The sequence below is a fragment of the Antechinus flavipes genome, chromosome 4 (genome assembly GCF_016432865.1).
Source record: "Antechinus flavipes isolate AdamAnt ecotype Samford, QLD, Australia chromosome 4, AdamAnt_v2, whole genome shotgun sequence".
NCBI lineage: Eukaryota > Metazoa > Chordata > Mammalia > Dasyuromorphia > Dasyuridae > Antechinus > Antechinus flavipes.
The window spans coordinates 123,364,048-123,388,935 of NC_067401.1; the positions used below are offsets into that span (position 1 = coordinate 123,364,048).

General features: G+C 33.9%; 1 protein-coding gene across 5 annotated transcripts in view; it reads right to left on the reverse strand.

Moving 5' to 3' along the window:
* Positions 1–24,888, reverse strand: part of STXBP4 (syntaxin binding protein 4) — a 221,834-nt gene that overhangs the window by 37,030 nt on the left and 159,916 nt on the right. The window contains exon 17 of one of the 5 annotated variants that reach the window (XM_051994259.1): positions 18,802–23,352. The exons of the other annotated variants lie outside the window; for them this stretch is intronic. Coding sequence (XP_051850219.1) covers positions 23,345–23,352 — 8 coding nt within the window. The 3' untranslated portion in view covers positions 18,802–23,344. Of the gene's footprint in view, positions 1–18,801; positions 23,353–24,888 lie in introns of those variants that run through there. 5 annotated transcript variants of the gene reach the window in all.

Sequence of the window (24,888 nt, forward strand, 5' to 3'; positions counted from 1 at the left end):
AAAAGTGCTTTTTGTATTAATTCATTGTCCAATTTCAATACTTCAAGGATTTATTTATCCACATGGGTATTCTCTCCATTGATGCATATTATTATTTTTTTCATTGATGAATATTATAACTGCTATTAGTTCACATAAGACCTTTCAAAAATGTCTATGGTTGAAAAATTCTTCATTCTGGGATCTTTGTGAAATATGCTTCTCTGATTTGGGGTTGATACTAAGATAACAGACAGAGAATTGGTTACTAGGCTTCTAAATTGGCAAGAACTATCTGACAGAGCTTGTCTTCTGCTGACCAAATCTTCAAAGACCTAGGGTCAACCCTATGCCAGAAATTAGGCAATGAAAAAGGCAGCTAAGGGGCATGTTGGATTGAGTTGACTAAGAATCAGGAAATCTTTTTGCCTCAGAAACTTACTTCTCTCAATCTCAGTTTCATTATTTCTAAAGTGGGGATAATAATTGCTCCTATTTCACAGAGTTTTTATGAAGATTAAATGAGATAAAACATGTAAAGTATTTTTTAAAATTGAAAAGTACTATATTAATGCTATCTATTCTTATTACTACAACCTAAAAATAAAATGCAATAATATTTTTAAGGTCCATTTTAATCCCCATATATGAGAATCTGTATATATTGTATGTTTTACATATAATTTGTGATGTTTCTTATTATTTAATGTTACATGATTTAGGGCAGGGGTCAGCAAACCATGGGGTGAGCCAAAGTCTGCCACCTTTGATTTAGAGAAAATTGACACTTAAGATTATTTTGTCTTTTTTTATTTTTTCAGTTATCATTAATTGTTCAAAGGCATCGAAATAAATGCATGCGCACGCACACACACACACACACACACACACAAAATCACATCCTTCTTGAATACACATTACCTCTCTTTTCCCTTTTCCTTCTAACATATGCTTTAAAGCTGTTTGGATGAATATAGTTACCAGGAATATTTTCCATTTGGAAATGTTTGTTGAAATTTATTTTATACTTTCTCATTTGAAAAGCTCACCCATTTAATTAATTTTTAAATGATTACCTCCTGCTAATTATGACTCATTTTCCTCTTAAATTCAAGATATTCCAAATTGAACTCATCATCTCTCCTCACATCCCAAGAGCTTCCCTCCCTTAGGTTCTTTGTGCCAATGGCATCACTATTCCCCTAATCGCTCAAGCTTGAAATTTTGGCATCCACTTTGACTTAACTTGTCTCTCACTTCAAATCTTTCTCAGATGAGAGAGGGAGTCTGAGGGATCGGAACACTAATGAGAACTAAAAAAAAGGCCCCAAAGGTAAACCTACATATTTCACTCTTCTCCCAGTGCCCTAATGAATGCAAGGAAACTACTGATTCCAAAACAATGGCTTTCAATGGCTTCCATATTTGGTTTTCAATATTCTTCAGAATCTGGCCCCTGTGAATTTATTCAACTTAGTTTATAATTTTTCTTTGATATACACTTGATATGATTTAATTAGTGGAAATGATATTAAAGAACTATTAATATTAATATCCTGTACCCTAAGGAACAAAGGATCTTTTCTTTTAACTTATAGCTGAAAACTTTCATATGAGGGACCTGGGAAAGGTTCATAGAAGAGATAATATCAGAGAATAACTTTAAAAGATAGATAGAACTTCAAGGGGTGTGTGTGTGTGTAACATCAAGGTAAAGGGAACAACAAAAGAAATGTCAAAAAACCCAGAAAATATTGGTTGAGTTTGATTGGGATAGAGACTTCAATTTTCTTATTTGTTATATTCAAGTAGAATGTAAGTTCTTTAAAGGTAAGCATGTTTCTCTTTTTAAGTATAATTCTTGGTACACAATAAGTTTTAATAACTATTTTTTTATCCATTCATTCATTCAATTTGGCAATGATTTATTAAGTGCTTCTTGTATGCAGCTCACTGCAGAAAGCACTGGTAAATCAAAAATGTAGTTATGTCAGGGGTCCTGGGATTATAAAAGCATTATGCTAGGATCCTTGCTTCAATGATGAACATAGATCACAGACTCATAAATGTTTTTTATCTGAAAGGAGCCTTAGGTATCATTTGGTCCAAGCTCCTCATTTTATTTTGTTTTTAAAACTTTTATTGACATTTGTTTCTTGCACCATAATCATTTTCCAATATATCTTCCTCTACTTTCTCACTGAACTCTCTTTTAACAACAATGATGGAAAAAAAAAAACAATTAAGGAAAATCCATTAACAAAACAATAATGGGGGAAGCTAGGTGGTCCAGTGGATAGAGCACCAGTCCTTTAGTCAGGAGGACTTGAGTTCAAATGTAATCCCAGACACTTAACACTCCCTAGCTGTGTGACTCAAGTCACTAAACCCCAATTGCCTCAGAGGAAGAAAAACAACAACAACAACAACAACAACAACAACTACCCAATAATGTCTGGTAAGCAGATGCAATAGTCTATATCCACAGTTCTCTACCAAGAGAAGAGATATTTATTCCATCATCTGATTTGTGGTTCTCATACTGATCAATTCAATGTGCACTGTATTCATTTATATCAAAGCTTAACTGAATGTGGGGGTCGTGAAATTATGATTTATTATCAATAAATGTTTGAATTGTATACCTATTTCATATATCTATATCCCTGAGGTCACATAAAAATTTCTCCAGCAAAAAGGGGTTGCAAGTGGAAAAAATTTTAGAAGTCTTGTTTTATATAACAATAGTCATGCATACTATCTTCCAGGTTCTGCTTACTTTGCTCACGATCAGTTTATTTAAATCTTCCCATATTTCTTTGAATTCTTGTCGTAATTTCTTGTCTCAATCTTATTCCATAATATTCATTACAACCATTTTTTAAACTACTCCCCAATTAAAGAATATCCAGCTCATTTTCAATGTTTTTGCTGCTATATCCGGTATTATAAGTGGTCTGACAGCCAGTGTTTTAAAGGTAAAGAAATTAGGTCTTTAAAAAAAATAAGAAGTAATACAGGTAGACCCTTGTCTAAAATCCAGGTTTCCAGACTCTCAGCCTGGAATTTTTGTCTTTACTATAAGCTGTTTAACTCTATATTTTCCTCTCTTTTTGGCAAATTTTAAAATGGTTTTAGAAATTATCTGTCTCCTAATACTGCTTTCTTTTTTGAAGGGAAAAATAGAAATAAAATGGCCCAACTCTTCAGTTTCGGCATCAGTAACTAGAATAATTTTCTTATAAAAGGAGCCAAGATCATTTTAAGGCTTGCACATAAAATAGAGATATATAAAGTTAGATTTAGAATTGTACATGTTAATTTGTAGGTCTGAACTGCAGTACCAATTTAAAAGGAACTAATGCCTAATTTCTTCATGAAAGAGAAGTCTATTATGCTGGGTGATGATGGTGAACCAATAGATAACCAAATGATACTGCATTTAAAAAAAAGATTTAAAAAATCTTATCTGGGGGTGGGGATTTCTAAAGGAAAAAAAGCATTTGATTTCTTAATGGCCACATGTTTTCTTTGCAAACCAGATTTCATAAAGACTGTATAATACTTCAATAATCCATAATTTTTATCAGCCTGGGTGTTTCATTTCACTGTCAGACTGAAACTCTTTGGCAAATTAGTAGGAGCTAGGAGGAGGAGCTGGAATTTATACAGGGCTTTAATTATCTATATCAGAAATTGTCAAACGTTTTGAAAGTCTCAAGACCACTTTAGATTCTTAAAAATTATTCAAGAACCCCCAAAGAGCTTTTGTTATGTGGGTTATATTTCTCAATATTTACCATATTAGAAATTAAAATATCTTAGCACTATTATGAAAATAGTTTTGACCTAGCAGACCTAGCAGACCTCCTGAAAGGGTCTTGGGGATACCCAGAGGCCCCCTGGACCACACTTTAAGAAACAGTGACTTATTAAATTGCTTTTCTGGAGGGAGCTGACATTAATAATTGGTGCCACCTGTACATCTGAGATCTGGGTAACTATAAGAATTAAAAATTAAATATAAATTTTAGATTATATTATTAATTCCATACTTGTAGGACACATCATAAGTCTTGGTCAAAGCCCAAAATTTAGGGTTTAAGCCCATGTGGCAGAGCAAGAAAAGAAGTTATCACTTCAAGGGGAAAAATAATCATTTGGAGATGGAAAGGATTGGGGGAGGGGAAACTGATTACAGATTCATAGAATGTTTAAAGAGCAAGGATTTAGAGATCATCCATTCAGTTTATAGATAAGTAAGTTGCCTAAGGCAAGTAACTAGTGACAGAATCAAATATAGGATTCAAGCCTCCAGACACCAGTCTTCCTGCCCTTATGAAGGCTCTAATTCTCAATGTCAAGACAAGCCAAAAAGAAGCCTGGAACTGAGGCTGACATGCTATGCAGGTTTTTACTGACCATTTGACTGGTTGAGTGTATCAGATAGATCATGCTTCCTTTATGTGGCAACCCTGAATACTGACTGCAATCTTTCAACATTGGCTGATGTTAGTTGATAGACCCAACTGTACCAAGAAAAGCAGAAAATTGAGGCAAACTTTTTAGCATTACAGATGACTGAAGACTCAATTTTCTTTTATATATATATTGTATTCAGCAATATATTGGGTTAAAAAATACTCAACAAAATAGCTCTAAAATGTATGTTACATAGCAGAACTAATTATATTTCTGCATAGGTAGCTAGGTTTTCCCTACTATAAGTTTCTTATGACTAATGAAATCAAGTTCAGACCATCCCCTCTCAAAAAAAAGTTGCATTTTACCTTTAAAAAATTAGTTCCCTCTCTGTGCATGGATTTATGGTGCTGTAAGTAGTAATTGCTCTCCAATGTGTACCCTGGGAGGAGAGTTCTTCAGAAGTAAATAAGGGTCTTGTTGAAAAGCTGAGCAGCACAAGCATGCACTTAGATATCTGAATTATTTTCCCATGAGTGGGTATGTCCTTTCAGACTGCATTAGCAAAATGAAGGAGCATTCCATTCATTTTTCATCATGAGAACACAATATATCTTAAAAACTCTGATGACTTTATTACACTAACAAGCGACTGCTGAGGGAATGCTTGTTTTATGCACCTGAAGCCACTTTAGTGAAAATGAACAATATTGAAATGGAAGAAAGAACTGCATTCTTTACCCTGCTTCTTCCTAGCCCCAACCCAGGGTTTCTTTCCCTATTTAATGCTGAGGTGCTAGGGGTGGCTACCAATAAGAAAAACTTTTTTTATTTAGTTAATAGCAGAGGGATTATTGACCATGTCTTCCAGTATACAGATAAATATCAATGTATCTCTGCAAGTAAAAGACAGATGAACCTAACCAAAAGCAACTTGATGTACTTGTTGGAGAAACAGGCCAGAAAAATACACTTAAAATTAAACTATCAGACAAATGTTAATCTATAGAAATTGGTCCTGTGTTGTTTAACATTTTTAGGAATGGATTGAACAAAGGTATATGTGGTAAGTTATTCAAATTTTCAGATGATTCAAATTGAAAAAGAGAGCTGATAAAGTGGATGTCAGAGTTAAGCTTTAAGCTGAATCTAATAAGATGAAATTCAATAGGGATAGATTAAAAATCCTTATATTTGGGTACCCCAAATCACTTTCACAAGTATGAGCCGGGGAGACCAGTTACTCTGAAAATGACCTATGGGTTTTAGTGGACCAATCTCAATGAATCAACAATATGACACGTGTTCAAAAAGCTAATGGAATCTTGGGCTACATTAAGATGTACACAACTTCTTTGAATATGGAGATGATAGCATCATGATACTCTGCTCTTGCTAAATCTCACCTGGAATACTGAGTTCATTTCAGGATGCTACAGTTTAAGAAGCTGAACGTGTCCAGAGGAGGGCAAAGGCCCTCTGTAAGACTTAGTCAAAGCAGAAAACCTGGGATTAAGCCAGAGTGACAGAGCAAGAAAGAAAAAAGTTCTCACTTCAAGGGGAAAAGTTATCATTTGGGGAAGAAAACAGGGGGGAAGGGAAACTGGATTACAGGTGGATAGACTCTTAGAATGTCAGAACTGGGAGAGATTTAGAACTCATCTAACCCAATACATTCATTTTATAGATATCTAAGTTGCCTAAGGCCATGCAACTAGTGATAGAGTCAAATATGGGGCAGTCTCTAGACATCCAGTTTTCCTGTGGCTCTGCAGACTCTAATTCTGAGTGTCAAGACAAGCCAAAAGAGGCTTGGAACTGAGACTGAGCTGCTAACCATAGCACTGTTTTTTTTTTTAATCATTTGACTGGCTCAGTGTACCTGGTGGGTCACAGTGAAAGGCCCTGGATCCATGACAAATGAGGATTGGCACAAGGAACAGACATGTTTAACCTGGAGATGAGAAGATTTGGGTGGCTGAGGGAAGAAGATGGTTGGCTTCAAGTATTTGAAGGGCCATCAAGTAGAAGAGTAAAAATTCAAATTGCTGTATATGATCAATGAAGGAAGAAACAGGAATGATGATGAGTGGAAGTGGAAGAGTTCAATTTAATCTTGATGCAGGAACAATTTCCATATGATGAAAGCTGTTTGAAAGTGAAATAGCTTTCTTTTAAAGATGAAAATTTCCCTCTCCTTCAGTTCTTCAAGTGGAGACTGGATGACCAATTGTTGATTACTAGTTTAACAGTATGCATCGGGAAGAAGTTTATTTTGCATAAGAGTTCTTTTTGCATAGGAAGCAATTCTCAAATTTTGTGATTCTGTGAAAATGAACAGTATTTGTAGTTGGAATATTTAGATTTAAATCCAGTCTTTTAATTATAACTGTGTGGTCACAGGCAAGCCATGTAACCTATTGGAGTCTGAGATTTTTCACCTATAAAATGAGAGTAATAACACTTAGAAGCCATCTCTCTGGTCACTCCTGGATCTAACATTCTTCTAACTCCTATAACTCCACTCCTCCACATTAAGTTCTATGTAATAGCCAAACTGTCCTGCCTGCTGTTCTCCATATATGACCTTTCATCTTCCACCTCCATGTCTTTATTCAGACAGCCTCCCCTCTAGCTAGAAGACTCTCTATTTTCTACTTCTTTCTCTTGGAATAATTAGCTTCCTTCAAGGCTCAAGTTAAATGTTACTAACTGTAAAATATTATTCCCAGTCCCTACAACTGCTTTACATAAATATAACTAAGTAGATATTCCTTTCCTCTTGTGGGAATAAACTCTTAAGGGCAGATACTTTCCTTTTTGGCCCTGAATTCTTAGTACTTAGCACAATGCCTAGGATTTAGAAATTTTTGGTAAGCTGCACTGAACCAGTATTTAGTACAGTACCTGATGCATAATAGGTACTTAATAAGTGGCTACTGATTGAATGACTGAAATGTGTCACTTTTATATTAAAAACCTGTGTACTACTTCCTCAGAGCTCACTCAACCCAGCTATACCATCACTAATGAGTAGGGAGTCAGTCCCTAAGAGTGGTGACTTATTACTCCCAGGATTCTACATAAATCTATGGGTATTTATTCTCTTGAACACTCATACAGGAGCCCCTACCATGTACTTTCTCTTAATGAGCCAGTAGATTTGGTTTTCTAAGCAAATGCATTTTCTCAAATGAAACAACGACAATGGTTACAAAGCTTTCTCATTAAACATCTGGGGCATACTTTTTCACAAACAGACTTGGAGTCCAGGAAGGAGGAAAAATTGCAATCTTATGGTACAGTAACAGGCACATATACAGACAACATACATGGTGACAGCAACTAACAACTCCACAACAAAAAGGCTTTGAGATGTTCATTTTCTCTCCAGAACATTCTCATGAACTTTATTACATTATTTTGATGTTCAACTGGCTTGGCTCTTCAAAGGAGTGATGCTTTATACACACTCTGGGACAACTTGCTGCTGGGCTGGGTCAAGCAGGACACTCTTGGCTGGTGCCTCTCTTGCTGGTGGACTAGAACAAGTAGGTCCCTTGGTGACTAGTGCCTTGTCAGAGTATGGAAGTCTGTTGGACAGTTTTATTTCCTAGTCTCCTAGCTGGGTCTTAGATGGTTAGCTGTGGTCTTTTTTTCCACCTCCAGCCACTGGCTGGGCTGGGGAACTTGAATTTTTTCAGCTTTTGGGCAAACATCCTTAACCTAGGATTAGCACAAGGTTTTACCCTTTCACTACTTGCAGAGCCTTAGGGCTATTAAGATGAGAGATAGTTTGCTTCTTTTTCTGGTTCAAAAATCCCTTCTCTCCAAGAGCTCTATATTGCTTTAGGGTTATTACTTTCAGTTCATTCATTTTTCACTTCCCCTACTCCTAAGGGAGACTTCTGCAGATGAGTGATTAGGAACAAAGGTGTGAATGAATTTTAAGCCTAGAAGAATATTCCTGGTCTACTTTTTTATAATTATTAAGATATTCACACCTCCCACCCTTTCTATGGTGGAGAATGTCTATTTTGTACCAAAAAGCTTTTCCCTTTCTTTCCCAAATCTGTCTTTTAGCCTTTGCTAACTTTTGATTTTCTAGGTTTCACTGGAGCAGCAAGTCCATTTTGCCCACAAATGTTTCTAAACTGGCCCCTATAAAGGCTAAATTCTCCAACTAACCTTATTTCTTGTTACACATACACCCTTGTTCCAGTCAAGATTATCATCTCCACCCACAAACTCACACAGCTCATTCTTTGGGGATTTAGTATCTTAAGCAAATCACAAGTGTATGGTGATCAATACTAGAATAAATTTACTGTACCCTTTTCAACAGGATAACAAGCTCCTATAGAAATGATCATCAAGATCTGAAATGCCTCCAGGATAAAATACATTCTCTTCTGTTTGGTATTTGGAAGTCTTTCCAATCTGGCTTGAACCTATCTTTGCAATTCACATTATTCCCCTTCATGAACTCTATATTACAGCCAAACTAGCCAGCTTGTAGTTTCTTGTAAACAACATTCCATCTCATATATCCATTGGTACTTTTGTACTGGCTGCTCAACATGCATGGAATGCTTTCCTTCCTTACCCATGAACCTTGAAAGCCTTAGCTAATTTTCTTCAAGGCTTGGCTAAAGATCACCTCTTTTTCCTTATATTTTAATGCCAAATTTTTATTGATTGGATGTATTTAATAATGAACTGTACCATCTCTTTCAAGAGGCCTTCCCTATTTTTCACAGTAGTTAGCCCTGCCCCTTCTGAAAAAACTTTGTATTAATTTTGCATATACTTGCACTTACTTATCTGTGAAAATATGGCATTTCCTCCCTCAGTCCCAGCCCCAAGGGAATGTAAACTCCTTGAAGGCAAGGACTTTCTGCCTTTTGTTTTTGTATCCGCATCTCTTGTTGGTCTCCAGGTTCAGACATCTATCCAACTATGCCATGCTGCTTGGGTAAGTCCATTAATCTGTTCTATAGTGCCCAGAAGTACATATTTTAGGAAAAACATCAATAAGTGATAAGCTCAAATAATTGGCAGAAGTATTTTTTTCTCTATGTAATTGAATGCCAAAATTTGGGGTTGTAATTTTATCTGAGTGGGAGAGTATGGAAAACTAAACTGTTGGTTCAGTATTTTGCTCAAAAAATTTTAAAGTTATGTTTTAGGATGCATTTTTTCCTTGCCTTTATTTTTTTAAAACTTTTCATAGAGATGTACCTTTGACATCTCCTTTAGATTGTTGCCAATAGGGTGCCAAGACTAAATGAGCCTGTTGGACCTGACTTTAGCTTTGAATTGGAGGAGACATAGACCCTGCTGAGGCCAGAAGTTCCTGCAGTTTCTCTTAATTAGTATTCTTGCTTCAAATGTCTCCCTTTCTCCAATCCATTTTCCACACAGCTGCCAGAATGATCTTCCTAAAGTCCAGGTTTCGGTACACTATTTTCCTGCTCCAAAAGCTCTGTTAGGGTCCCTCTTACCAACCTAGAATAAAATGGAAACTCTGGAGAGGCATTTAAGGTCCCTCACAATCTGGCTCCAATCTAATTTTCCAGGCTTATTACACATTATTCTAGGCCTCTTCACACACTATATGGTCCAGGCAACCCATCCATTTAGCTATTCCTTGCATATAATGCTCTCATCTCTTATTTCAGTGCCTTTGCACAGGCTGGAGATACTTTCCTCTCAATTCTGCATCTTATAATTAGGTTTGTATTCACTGTACATAGGAATATATGTCATTTCTCTCACTTAAACTTTAAGTTCCTTGAGGGAACTTTTTCACTTTTGGTTTCATACCATCAGTATTCACCAGAGCCCCTGGCATACTGTAAGCATTCAATAAATACACACAGATGATTCATTTAATAAGCCTCAGTTTCCTTTACCTGTAAATGATGACCTTGGAGTTGGTATTCTTGAAAGTCCTTTTGGTTCTAACATTTTATAATTCTTTGTGTTCTTCTCATATATAAACTTGTATGAAATTCTACAAATAAGATACATTTATACTATTTACAAGTATTATACATAGAGATGCTAATATTATATAAAATTATATCCACTAATAATCAGCTATATACAGTTAGAATACTTTTTAGCTGATAAAATTCAAGGCATACAATAAATTAGAAGAAATAGTAAAGATTAGGAAATGACATTGAGAACAATTATAATAGCTCTAACTTTACCTACTCAAAAAACTACAAAAGGTAAAAAAAAAAATGCAAAATGGATAAAGGAAACATACCAACAAAATCTATCATACTTCTAACAGAAATTTAGCCAGCTGAGAGTAACTGCCACAATAAGGCTTCCAAAAGAGCTCAGAAGGGCAATCAAAAACAGCACTGACTTAGAAGATTAACTCAGCTGTAAAATTTCAAAGAACAGGATGGTAGAGGTTTATAGGGAATTTCATCTTACAAAACAATGAAGGGCAGTAGACAGGACAAGAAGTTTGAAGGAACCAGGGTATGAGATCCAACTAAGCTAGATCACATGAAGACATTTGTGAATTAAATTAGAGGAAGGACAACAAAGAAATTAGAAATGGAACAGATCTGTTAGTATTTTTAAAGCAAATTATTTTTTATTCATATATGACAGCAGAACTATCACATTTGGATTTTAACAACTTAGTCCCTGATGTGCCAGAGACACATAATACAAACAGTACTAAAGAAATTGAAGATGAGAAGAACATCTGGACAACAACAGATAAAGAAGAAATTAGTGCTTGAGCTGACACAATTTTGAAAATCCTGAAGAATCAAATTTCAAGATAATAACAAGAAAATATCTTGTCAAATAACCAGAAAAAAGTTCTCCAAATAGGGAGATCAAAAGGACATCAGTAACTACTCACCCTACTTTCACATGTCTATAAAATCTTTAGAAAAATGATACTAATAAAATAGGTAATAGGAAAATAGCTTGATAACAAGTTTCTCTGATAAAAGTTTCACTTTAAATATAAATATATAAATATAAACATCTAAGTATGCATGCACACACATGTGTGTGTTACTGATTCAAATGTGTAAGATGATAAGACATTGCCCAATAGATAAATGGTCAAAAGTAATATTTTTTTTCCACCTATCAACAGCAATATATATATATTTAATTTTTTATTAAATATTTTTATTTACAAAGCATATGTATAGGTAATTTTTCCAACATTGACCCTTGTATAACCTTTTGTTGCAAATTTTCTCCTCTTTCCTCCCATCCCTTCTCCTAACTGGCAGGTAGTCCAATACATGTTAAATATGTTGAAATACATGTTAGATCCAAGATATGTATACATATTTATATAGTTATCTTGTTGCACAAGAAAAATCAGATCAAGAAGGAAGAAAAAGAAAAATGGAGAAAAAAAACAAAATGCAAGCAAATAACAGAGAGTGAGAATGCTATGTTGTGGTCCTCATTCTATTTCCATGGTTCTCTCTCTGGGTGTAAATGGCTCTCTTCATCACTGCACAAGTGGAACTAATTTAATCATCTCAATTATCAATAGTAATATGAAAAAAGTCTAAATCATTGAGAAATACAAAGTAAAGCAATTTTAAGGTTCTTTTTTATATCCATTAGATGGACAAAGATGACAAAAAGATTAAAATGACAAATATTGGAGATGCTGTGAGAAAATAGACATACCAGCACACTGATGGTGGTTACAAATGGTTCCAGTCATTCTGAAAAGGAATTTGGAACTAAGATCACAAAGTTACAAAACTGCATATTCTTGACTCAGCTAAATACTACTAGGCATATAGCCCAAAGAAATTAAAGAAATGATCCATACATAAAAAAATAATTATAGCAGCTCTTTCCATGGTGACCAAAAATTGGAAAATAAAGGAGCATCCACCTATAGGGAATTGGCAAAATAAAATTGGAGTATATAAATATAACATAATATAATATTATTGTACCATAAGAAATAATAAAAGGGACAGTTTGAGAAGATTGTGAAAAGATCTCTATGAACTGATAAAGAGTGAAGTGAGAGAAACCAGGAGTACAATGTATTACATTATCACTGTATAAATGACAACATTACACAGGAAAAATTTCAAAGATTTTAGGACACTGATTAATGAAGTGATAAACCACAAATTCAGAACAGTGATGAAGCAAGCCACCTACCTCCTGCCAAAGAGGTGATGAGAATGAGAAATGATTTTTAAACATGATTCTGGTAGTTATTTGCTTAGAGATGATAAATGAATCTATGGGAGCTGATGAGACTAACAAATGGGACAATATAAGAGAAAAAGGCCCAGAGCAAAGCTTTGGGATAGACTTACAGTTACTGGATGTAACATTCCTTGTACAAGATTTGCCTAAGGAGGGTCCTCAGAGCAGTAGAAGGAGAACTAAATGAGAACATGAAAACCCAGGGAACTAGTTTCCAGGAGTATGTGGTCAGTAAAATCCAAGAGGAAAGAGAGTTCTGTTCGTTGCTCAATGAACTTAGCTGACAAACAATCCGCATCAAATGCCGTAGAGTAAATGTATTATATTACAAATCAGTTACCAATTTGGTAGTCATTATATTTTAAAAACATATATTCCTTTTGAGTGTATACATTTTATGGTAAGATAGTAATTACTGTTCTGAACCAATTTTGTCTCATCATCAAGCAGGTATATAAATATTAAGATGTACCAGGTACTGAAGTATATTTTAGTTGTTATTAAATTAGAAAAAAGAATCCCTTAAGCATTTGTTTTTCATTAGGATTGCAGCATCATTGTTTCTTTTCTCTCCTCTATTTTTGCAATCTTTTCCCTTTGCTCTAATCAAACCCGTTCTTAGTCAATCCTATTCCATTTCTCATTCCTTGATTCTAACTGTCCTCTAGGTTTCACATCTATCCATCTGTCCATCAAGGTCTCACACAAGGTGTAGCAATACAGTACAAAGTCAAAAGATCAGACAATTATCTGTTTCATTTGATTAAATGAAATGATGGACACAAAAGTCACCTTATGATGGCTAATTCACATGGTTCAAAATTAAATCACAAATACTGATACGATATACTGATATGAAGAGAGTGTGGTTTTGGCTTAAGGAACTTGAATTCAAATGTTGGTTCTGCTATTTGCTAGCTATAGGATCTTAGGCCAGACACCCCTCTTTTCTGGGGTGTCTATTTCCTTCTCGGAGAAAAAAAGAGATTAGGCTAGCTGATATTCGACTGTTCCTTCAAGATCTAATATTCTATAATTCTATCATTATACTTCTTATCACAGCAGAGTAGGAGATTTGTTTTAATCTTATATCTCATATTATTTCTCCTGCCAGTTACATTTTTCCTTGATAAATGTTTTCAGTAATATTTTAAAATTTTCCTTCTCCTTAGGTCATTCCAAATATGGAGTTTTTATCATTTCCTCGTGACCAATCTTGGAGCAAACAACAACAATGACAACAATAATAATACTTAAAATTTGTAAAGAATTTTGTATGTATTATATTTATTTCCTTTGACCTTCATCTCACATTAATCCTGTAATAATTATTACTTTCATTTTAAAAAAGCAATGTGAACACTTAGGCTAAGACTGAGACTTTATTCAGTCACACAGATATGAGGCGTTTTATGCAGAATTTGAATAAGTTCTTTCTGACTCCTAATTTAATATTTCATTCACTATGTTAAAAGCAATGGTCATCTATGTATTACAATATACCAAACTATGGAAAGATGCAAAGGAAAAATGATAAATTGCATTGTAAATTGTGTGTGTGTGTGTGTGTGTGTTTGTGTGTTTGTGTGTAAGAGAGACAGAAACAGAGAAAGAGAAAGAAAGACAGAGGACCCCCCCTCTTCCCCACACACACAGTGGGGAGGGCAGGGCAACACAGTATAATAGTCAGAAGGCTAGCTTCTGAATTCAAAGAACTGGGTTTAAGTGTGGCCTGATTTACACTAGATTGTACAGTCAGTCATACAAGCCACTTAACTTCTCGGTGCCCTGGCAACTCTCTAAAAATAAAATTGTCTTATTTGCTTCTCCCCATTCTTTACTGAGACCTTTTTCCATTGATAAAATTACAGGTATAATAGAGCAAAACCAAACAACAACAACCAAAAAACCCCTCAAAACCACAAAAACCTTCCCTCAGCTATGCCCTTCAAATACTTTTGTACACATATGTTTACAAATCAAATGAATATTTTGCTTATAATTTATGATGCCTTAATCTTTGTGAGCCTTGAATTCACCTTCATATTACTGGATCAACTTATCCTGTTTTGCTCTATTATATTTTTTATCCATTGCTATCATTGCTACCTCACACTGCTTTGTGATGCATGTGACTTAAATCTATACTTACAATTTAAGAATATTATTGATAAACTAAAAAAAAATTAAATAATCAAGACTAAAATTAGTATGGAGCAAATTAGTGTGAGCATTAGGTGGCAAAGTGGATAGAGTCCTAGCCTGAATCAGGAAAACTTATCTTCCCAAGTTCAAATCTGGCCTGAGACATTTTCTGATTGTGTGAAACTAAGCAAGTCATTTAATCCTATTTGTTTCAGCTTCCTTATAGTAAAATGAGCTGGAGAAGGAAATGGCAATCTACTATGATATCTCTGGCAAGAAAACCCCAAATAAGGTGACAGAGAGTAACACTGAATTGAAAACTACTGAACAATGACGACAATAAAATTAGTATATGGCAGAAATCAATTGGTATTTAAAAGCAATCATATTTAAAAAAAACAAAACAAAACAAAACACTTTCCTTCTCTTAAAACAGTACTACTTTTATATGCTCTCTAAAAATTTGAGGAAAAATTCAGATTAATTTCTTAGGGGATTTTAGAACACCAGTCAAAAAAGTATAGACCATTTGTACAACAGAATTCTTTGAAAACTGAGCAGCATCTTTTAGCAAATAAGTTCAGTGGGATAATTTTAAAAAGACAAGATAAAAGATCTACCACATTGAGAATTTGCTTTGGATCTGGTAAACAATGTCAACAGTGTTCCAGGAGGTTGTCAATCCAATTAAATCATAACAAAACAATAGCTAGATATATAAATATGACAACTTGTCTGACTGTAAACTTCTGGGAGACAAGTGCTTCTTAATATGAGGTGCTGAGATACTTAATAATTACAATTATGAAAGAAAATGAAAACTAAGCTATTAAGCTTAAAACTGTATCAAGACTGTTGAGGTACCTTGTATTGTAAAATCTTATTAATATGTACTGGGATTATTTCTCAAAAGTTGGGTTGAATTTATACCATTTTTGTATAACTTGCCTAAAATATGTTTCTTTTTGTACCCTTAGCCCATCACCCATATGTCAGGAGAGGGGTAGCGTATATTTCTTAAGTGTGAAATTATGGTGGAGTTGGTAAATCTTTCAAGGTTGTTTATCTTTATACTTTATTTTATTATTGGATAATTTCTTCTGGTTTTGTTCAATTTATTCTGTATCAGTTCTTACACGTCTTTTAAGGTTTCTCTGAAACTGTTCTTGTCATCCTTTATTACTGAACAATAATATTCAAGACATTCATAAACCATAATTTGTTCAGTTATTGCTTTAGTTTTAAGTCCAATGAACCATTAATAATTGCTAGAAATATTTTCACACAAAGAGGTCTTTTTCTTCTTCTTTGATTTCTTTGAGTTAAAAGCTAAATAGTGGTATTGCTGGGTCAAAGAGTAAGCACAGTTAAAAAACTGGGGGCATTGTTCTAAAATGTTTTCCAGGAGAAAAAACTATTTAAAAACAACTTAATATATTGATTTTATTCAAAAAGGAGCAGAACTTTAAATTTATATATTATATTAAATGAAGTGCCCTTAACTAAGTTAGAAAATATGCATTTAAAAGCAATAAAAATTATATATAAAAAATATGTAACACAGATTTTATTAATTTGGACTTCTCCCAGCACCCAAGGTGGTCTCAAATGGTGAGCTTTTTATAGTGAAATTTTCCTTGGCTAAATAGTAAACAGATGAACAAGAAAGAATAATTTTCACCACATTTTATAAACATTTTCTGTACTTCTAAAGAAACAGATTAGGCACTAACTTTAAAGGTGATTTGAGGAGATGAGGACAGGAGCATGTAATGGTGAATAGAGCAAAAATGTAGGAGTATAGCTTTTATTTAGATGTTAGATGAAACATTCAATACATTCCCTGGACAGGTGTGGTCCACTCAATACCAGGCATGGATGACTGATCAAATATTTTACTTTTCATCCAGATGTTTGAGATTATATAGTTGCATCTGTAATTAGTCTTTTTATTTTCTTGCCATTCAAAACAAACATCATACTGGTGTTTCTTTAAGACATATAACTGCTAATTGGGTGATCTGTCATTTAGATTCTGGGCTTTTACTGGAAGGCCAATTATTTCAATTCAGTCAGGGTCAGAGTGATTGCAGCCCTTTACAACGTGATAGGTAATTAGTGAAATGAATTTTAATTTGGCCCACTTGCTAATACTTTCTTGTCATTTTGGCATGACTGAGAAGGCTCCCTAACAATTTTTCCTCATCACCAAAGTTGAAACACATTGCAGATTTGACAATTCTGCAATGGTCCTTTTGAGGACTGAACAATGAAGATAGGATGTTCCATGAGAGACAATTTGCCCTCCTTGTTTGTCTAGCTGGCCTGCTGTTTACATCACATGTACAGTCATTTAAATAAACCCATTAAATATAATGTATCATATTTATGTAATAATTTTATAATAATATAATAATAAATTTAACATAAAAAACACACTAAATAGATAAAGGAGAACTTTATTCACGAAACTACAAAAGTCAGAAAGATTTTTTTTAAGAGTCAATAGACAAAAAATATTCACTTAGGCTTCTGATGCTTTTTGGGAAAATATTATGTCAAATACAAGCTTAAAAGTGGCATTGAAGATAGGAATTCCTAATTCTCCGCACTTGGCAACTGCCTTGAATAATTTTGGGGGGATCTTGGACGTGAGGTTTCACTGGCTGTGGGAAACTCCCACTGGCTTTGGGAAACTGTATATACTCACCTCTTACACAGTTTACAAACTGTAGCGTTGTGGAATTACCTGAAATGCTAAGTTTAAATGGTCTGCTGTAAATGTCTAATTTCAAAGAGTGTCCTCTGCCCTCCACAATTACAACATCACAGTATGTTTAATAAATCTGAATTGAACTGACTCACAGTCATTTAGAAACAACAGATATTTATGGGATAAAAGACTTACAAAACTATATGTCTGTTTAAAAAAAAAGCAAACAACAAAAAAGTATGTTTCTTTAACTGATGTTAATGATATTAATATAAGCTAGAGTTTATTGCTTTATGATTTGCCTATAGCTTTACACTTGTTGACTCAATTGACTCTCACAGCAACACTGGGAGGTAGGTGCTATCATTATCCCCATTTTACAAATGAAAAAACTGAGGCAAACAGAGTTAACTGACTAGGGTTACTTAGCTAGGCTGTGTTCAAGGGCTGAATTTGAACTCTGGGCCTTGCATTTTCTTCACTGTGCCACCTAGTTGCTTAATTTCTTGAAAAAAAAATTCCTCCAGAAACCACAGAAATTATATATACTTAATTATACTTAACTTATTAGGTCATTAGTATCATCAGAGTACAGTATACATGTTTTTTCATTAATAAAAGGTTGTGATTAAAGTTAGTACAGACAGTGCTCTCTGCTGCTGACTCATCTTTCATCATTAATGGTAGGTGAACAGTGAGGGAATAAATTGGTTTTCTACAGGAAATACTACAGAGATTTGAAAACTAGGCCATAGAACACTCCCACAATAAAAGAACTTAAAAGATCCCTTAAAAAAATTCCAATAAAATAATAATGGTATGTTTAAACATGGTTGCTATTACCTGGTTCACAATTATAATGAGTTTACTAAGATAATAATTATCATAACATAATTATTCTCTGTATCCTTTGCTGACATCTCTTTCTAACAAGTAACTCTTGTACCTAATGATACTTATATCCAGTGTGTACTGAAAAGACTCATCAAATGCTAGCAAAAAAAAAAAAAAAGTGTTTCTGTGAATTTTGTTATCTTTTAGAAGCTATCTTTTATAAGAGCTTCAAGGCTCTTTAGAATACAAATTAAGTTTTGCAGAAATAATGTGAGGCAGCAGAGTTAATCTTATAGATGGAGGACTTGGTAAGTCACTTGATTTGAGGGAGAAAACCTATTACAAACTTCTGCTTACTTTTGGACTCTGTTTCCATTATGGTTCCCTAAAGAAGATGATCTAAGTATATTAATCTAATATAACACACATTTATTAAGCAATACAAATCAGGTATAAATACAAAAATGAAACCAATCTCTGTTCTCAAAGGGGTTTACCACTGGGGTCAAACAACATGTACACTGACATTAGTGAGTTCTGATTTAAGTCAAAGAAGGTTATAGAAAAATATACAATATCTCAATAACATATTGTGATGTTTAAACTAAAACATGAAAACAATAAACCTAGCATATAAAAATGAGCACTTATATGGAGTCATTTCACTACTTAAATGTACATATGACATTTAAGACATGGTACCTAGTTAATCTACCAGGAAATATGTCCCTTGTCACCACTTCTGAGTTATCCTGCTCCGGTAGGCAAACTAATGGAAGCTCAGACTTTATTGACACCTCGGCAATGAACCAAACAAGAGAGTTTCATTCTTTTACTATGTTAAAATTGAATTCAAGCATTCTGATCCTTTTTTTTTTTTTGAAGCAATTATCCCAATTCAGTACAGATTTGCTTTTATGACTGCCAATTGGGAGTGGAGAATGATATGATGTTGGGGGACAAAGAGAATTCTACATTGTCAGACCCAATGTTCTTTGAATCTCCGCTTTTTTCTAAATGCCTTTTTCAGAATCCCAGAAATACCCCCAAGATTGTCTGTCAGAACAGCAGTGGTGCTGAGGGAGACTAGTAATGCCATTAGGCAGCTAACTCTGCAATGATGGTGCCATCATAGTTTTTCAAACAAAAGACTATGGTTTCTCCTCTAAGGAATAAAATGAGGGGAAGATGTAAAGAAAGTTGCAGAGATAGTTTAATGAAACCTGTACTTATTTTTAGGTGGCAGTACCTCATTAATCTTTTTTTTTTTTTTAAATAAAAGAACTTCGACAGGCTGATATGTATGATGACACTGTACCTTGCAATCACTGACTGACACTTCTTAAATGAAAACATCTGAATAGATGTAAAACAGGCAGCTCAGAGAGAATGGGAAGAAGCAGGTTTTTTGTTGTTTTTTTTTTTTTGGTTCTGAAAATCAATAAGGAGCTATCCTATAGAGTATATATTTTTTTCAACTTTGAATGATAAAGAACAGCTTCTTGATTTAAGAAAGGCTTTCAATAGCTTATATTTCAGGTTGTAAAAAAGAAAAAGAAAAAGGGAAAGAAAGAATGCTTTTCCTAAAAGATCCTTTGCAAGTTACTCTAGTATACTCAGTAAATTCTATTAGCCTGCTTTCTCAAATTTAGGCATTCATTTAAAGATTTTAAAAAATTTCCCTACATTCCATGTGTTATATTCTCCCAATAGAATAAAAGCTTCTTGAGAGTAGGGCTTGAGTTTTAGTTGTTGTTATTGTGTGAATAGAGCAATATAGAAATGCCCTGCATATAGTAAATGCTTAATTAATACTAGTTGGATTGGATCAGCACAAGATTTTGATGAAATTTACAGGAATGTGATTAGTAAAAGAGACTCAAGTTCTGATGGACCAATATTGTTATGAGGGGCGAATAAAAAGGTTTCAAATATAGCCATAGAGTTTAATATATTTCATTCTCATAGGGTGTGGTAGAGCTACTAGGAGACTGAAGCTGGTGGATCTCTTGAGTTCAGGGGTCTGAGCTATAGTAAGTAGGTCAGCTCATTTGGTATTAATATGATAAGTCATAGGGTAAAGGAAGATTATTTTACCTAAGGAGGAGAGTATTGGCCTTGGTGAAAAATGGACCAAGTCAAAACCTACCATGTGGATTGGTAGTGCAATTGGACCCAATGCTCCTAAACCTCAGAGCCTATGTAAAATGGGGAGACTCAATCTTTGAAAACAAAACAAAAAACTCACTTCTATCTCAAAATGGACAATCTTTGTGGTTTTGTTGTTTTAAGGGGTGAACTCAACCTTACATATAAAAACAATAAAAACAAAAACCTTTAACACAGCAGGTATTGCTCTGTGTTCTTATGAGGATGTTCTAAATGATCTTAAGGAAAAATAGCTATAGAAACCAAAGTAGGATATTGAATCATCTTGCTGTTTCATAGTACCTTATCTTAAGGTAAAATAAAATTGAGTCCTTTGGCTGAAAAAGTGTTGAATTTGGAGGCAGAGAACCTGAATTCTAATTTACCCTTCACTTTCCCTTTCTAGGCTTGAGTTTAATCCACTCTAAAATAGTGGGGTTAAACTAATTGACCTTGAAGGTTTTCCAGTCTCTTCCACTCTTAAATCCATAAATCTATTTAGTCCACTTGGAAGATGGACTAAATTTGAACATATTTTTACAGGCACAATGTTAGCAGATTCTGAGTATCCCATTCCAAATCTTAAATTTTTTTTCCATTTTAGAATTATGATGCTGCTGACATATTTAAATCCTGATTAAAAAATTTGTGAATTGGAATTTTTAACTTTTCTCCTCCTCTTTAAATTTCATAGATACTATTAAAAAGGCATTAAAAAATTAACCTTAATTTCAAATTAAGGGAATTCTGATCTGTATGGTTTCTTGTAGATATTTTGTTAATTCAAGAGAGATTTTTAAAAATCAAATTTTAGTCTTAGCCACATTTCTGTCACATCTGCCTTTCCTCAGTCTGAGCAGTTGTGATGCGTTACCCTGAGGGGCACATGAATGTTAACAGCTCATCTAGTCACTTGATTATCATCGTATGGTTAATGGTTTTTCAGGATAATAACTCTGATTGAAACACCAAATGCTTTATTAGTCTATCATCACTCGTTTCAGAACAGGCCGTGGCCGTATTTGACTTCTGATTTGAGGTGAACATTAAAATGCAACATTTAAAATGTTTAAAAGTGGGTGAATGTTGAACTCTGAGTTCCATCACGTCATCTACTGATTACTCTCCCAAGATTCTATCTGAAGTAACAACTTCAGGTACTGGTTATGTTATAAGCATTTGATTTATTTTACATTGTAAAGGAACAATAATATTAATTGCTTATATTTACATAGCTATCTATGTAATGCGATCTTCAGAAGATTGTAAGGTAGGTGCAGTGTGCATAATTCTCATTTATAGAAAAAGAATAAGCACAAAAAGTTAAGTAATTTACCCAGCCGCACACAGTTAAGTCAACTAACAATTATTCTATGTAATTTAGTTTATGCAATGAAAAACATTCTTCTGAGAAGAGATCCATAAGTTTCACCAGCCCAAGAAGAAGGTTAAGAGTTCTTTTTTTTTTTTTTTTTTTTAAAGAAAGATCCCTCTGAAATAAAGCTATTTAGTTTAACTAAAGACACCCAAGAGAGCAGGAGACATAAGGAAGGAGAGTATAGTAGCTAAATGACAACCCTCACATTGGGGCTTGGAATGTCCCTTCCAAAAGGGTCTGGGAAAGAGTACAAATAAAAGTCTTGCCAAAGAGACTTAGGCATTATGGTTTCCAGGCAATGGGAAAGTTCTAAGGTGGCTCCTTTCAGGATTTGGCATATGGTTCTATCAAGTTTCCCTTGGGACTGTTAGGCCCATGCTTTAGAACAATGCAAGAAGTTTAGGGGTCAAGGCATTTCCAGAATCAGGGTAACTTATGTATTTTATATGAAATAGTGAAGTCAGACTCAAGAGGATGTGATTGGTTTTCTTTCTCTGAGATCAAGGGCAAGGAGACATCACTCACCTAGGAAATGGAAATTTCTAGTGGAGAAATAAAGATTCTAGATCTAGAAAGTGACAGGGAAAGGATCAGGTAGAAAGAAGGAAGAACCAAGATTTAAAAATTTCTATAAGAAATTTCAGGTATTTTTGGCCTGAAGACTAAACCTGAAAAACAGTTAATCTGTACTATACCACATGACATAAGTTATAATTTTAACTTATGGAAAATCGGTAACGATATCTCATTACAATATTATTAGGTAAAACCTGGATTTGCATAAGTCTAATTTGGATTTGGGCAAAACAGGTGCAGATACACAAAGGCACTCATCTATCATAGGATGAACCCTGAAATGGCATATTAAGATTCTAATATCACAGAACTAGAACTGCAAGAAAATTTAGAAGTCCCATAGTCCAACTCCCTCTAATTAATAAATGAAACTGAGAAGTATAGAAACAAAGGGATATGTCCATGAAGGGGGTAGTCTTGAAACTATCTGCTTTATTTGGTATTAAATTATACTGGCCAGTTACCAAAGAGTATTAAAGTGATGCCATGTTGAATTTCTTATTATATATTTACCTGCAATCCTGAGGTCAAAATTTAGTTGTAAATTCTGCTCCTCCCCATTTAGGGGAATGCTTTCATTAACTGAATTGATCTGTTATAATTCGCTAACAAAATGGTGACTCTCTGGGCATAGGCACAATGAGACATTCTGTGAATATTACTTTAAGATATAAAGTAAATTTCCCTGGTGGCCTTCATGGATACTATAGCTATTGACTGATATTGAAGCTATATCTAAGTGCTTTTTAAAATCAACTTTGAAGCTACTTACTATATTGTATGTGAAGTCTTGCAAAGTGAGAAGCTTAGTTTAATCTTTTATTTAAAAACCATCAACTATCTAGGTACCACCATCATTCATTATGTTCTTTGATCAGAAGAAATTCCTGCTTTTTGCATGCTGAGTCACATTCTTAGCTTGCTGTTAAAAAAAAAAAAAGATGGGTCTAAGAAGAAGTATTTAAGTAGCTTCAACAAGGACTAAAAATTTCCAGTTTAAAACGTTTGTATTTTCACTCAAGAGTCACATTTTAAACAACTGATTAGGTCATGAGTTAGTATTGAAGTATGTATGTTGGATCAGCTCAAGTATGACTTAGTGAGAAGATATTATAACTGAATTAAGGAACATTATCCTTTTGAATTTGAGACCAATAAAAAATGCTACTTTTTTTTAAATTGTAAAGATAGAAGATCTTGCAAGTTATTATTTCCTATAATTATAATTTATATTTTAACATTAGCCAAAAAACAGGCAACTTCTGAATTTGGATTGTTTTTCCATTATTTTGATGTGAATCTAAAATAATTTTGGTGGATTTCTTTTCATGCCCCAGAACATTACTGAAAATCAATATAGCTTTTTATAGCATTTAATTAAAATACAAATTTCAGTTTTGTAAGTAGTATTTTTTTTGAAACTGAATTTTAAATGACAATCCTAAAATAATTACCAGTAAATGGGTACAATTTTTCACAAGAAGAATTCAATATAAGAATGAATAACACATTATGTATTGTGGTATATTATTGCAAAGTCCCAATTATCTAGCATATAATAATAATGTTAACTTTAATAATGATGATGACAATGGCTAACATTTTTGAAGTACTTATTATGAATGGCTAACATTTTTGAAGTACTTATTATGTGCCAGGCAATGGGTTTTACAATTATTACCTCATTTGATCCTTATCAACTGTGGGAGATAGGGGCTAACTTGCCCAGAGTCACATAGCTTAGCTTATCAGTGTCTCAGACTGGATCTGAATCCAGGTCTTCCTGATTTTCTGAGTGGCCCTCTATCCACTTATACCAACTATTTTCCTCTACATACAACTCACTATGAAGCTTAAATAATTTAATCTATTATGCATTAATAAGAAACGGACAATGATAATTAGTTAAGGATGATTAAAAACAATTTCCGTTTTTTGCTGCAATGCATTCCTATAAATTCACTTCAATTTAACTCAATAAGAATTTGTTAAATTTTTAGTATATGCAAGGTGAAATGATAGGTATTTAGGATATAAAGACAAATTCCCTGCCTTCAAGGTTCTCCTAGATTTTATAGCATATAAAAAATATGGTAAATACAAGGTAATCTAGACAAAGGAGAGAACACTAGAAATTAATCAGATTGTAAGGCTTTTTCTCACAGTGCGCAGAACAAGAGCTGAGTCTTAAAGGAAGCTAAGAATTCTACAAGGCAGAAGGGAGCAAACTGAACTAAAAAGTGAATCACTCTAAAGCAGAGGCTATTTCTGTATCAGAACAATATTATAGTTAGGAATTATGCTCCTGACCAAGGATTCAGCATCAAATAAATCATGGTTACAATCAATAAATCAAAAAGGGGAACAAAAAAGCAAACATTATATGGCCTGAAATCATTAAAGATAATGAAAATATGTTCCACACCCCACAAAATGGGCATAAACATATTATATATGT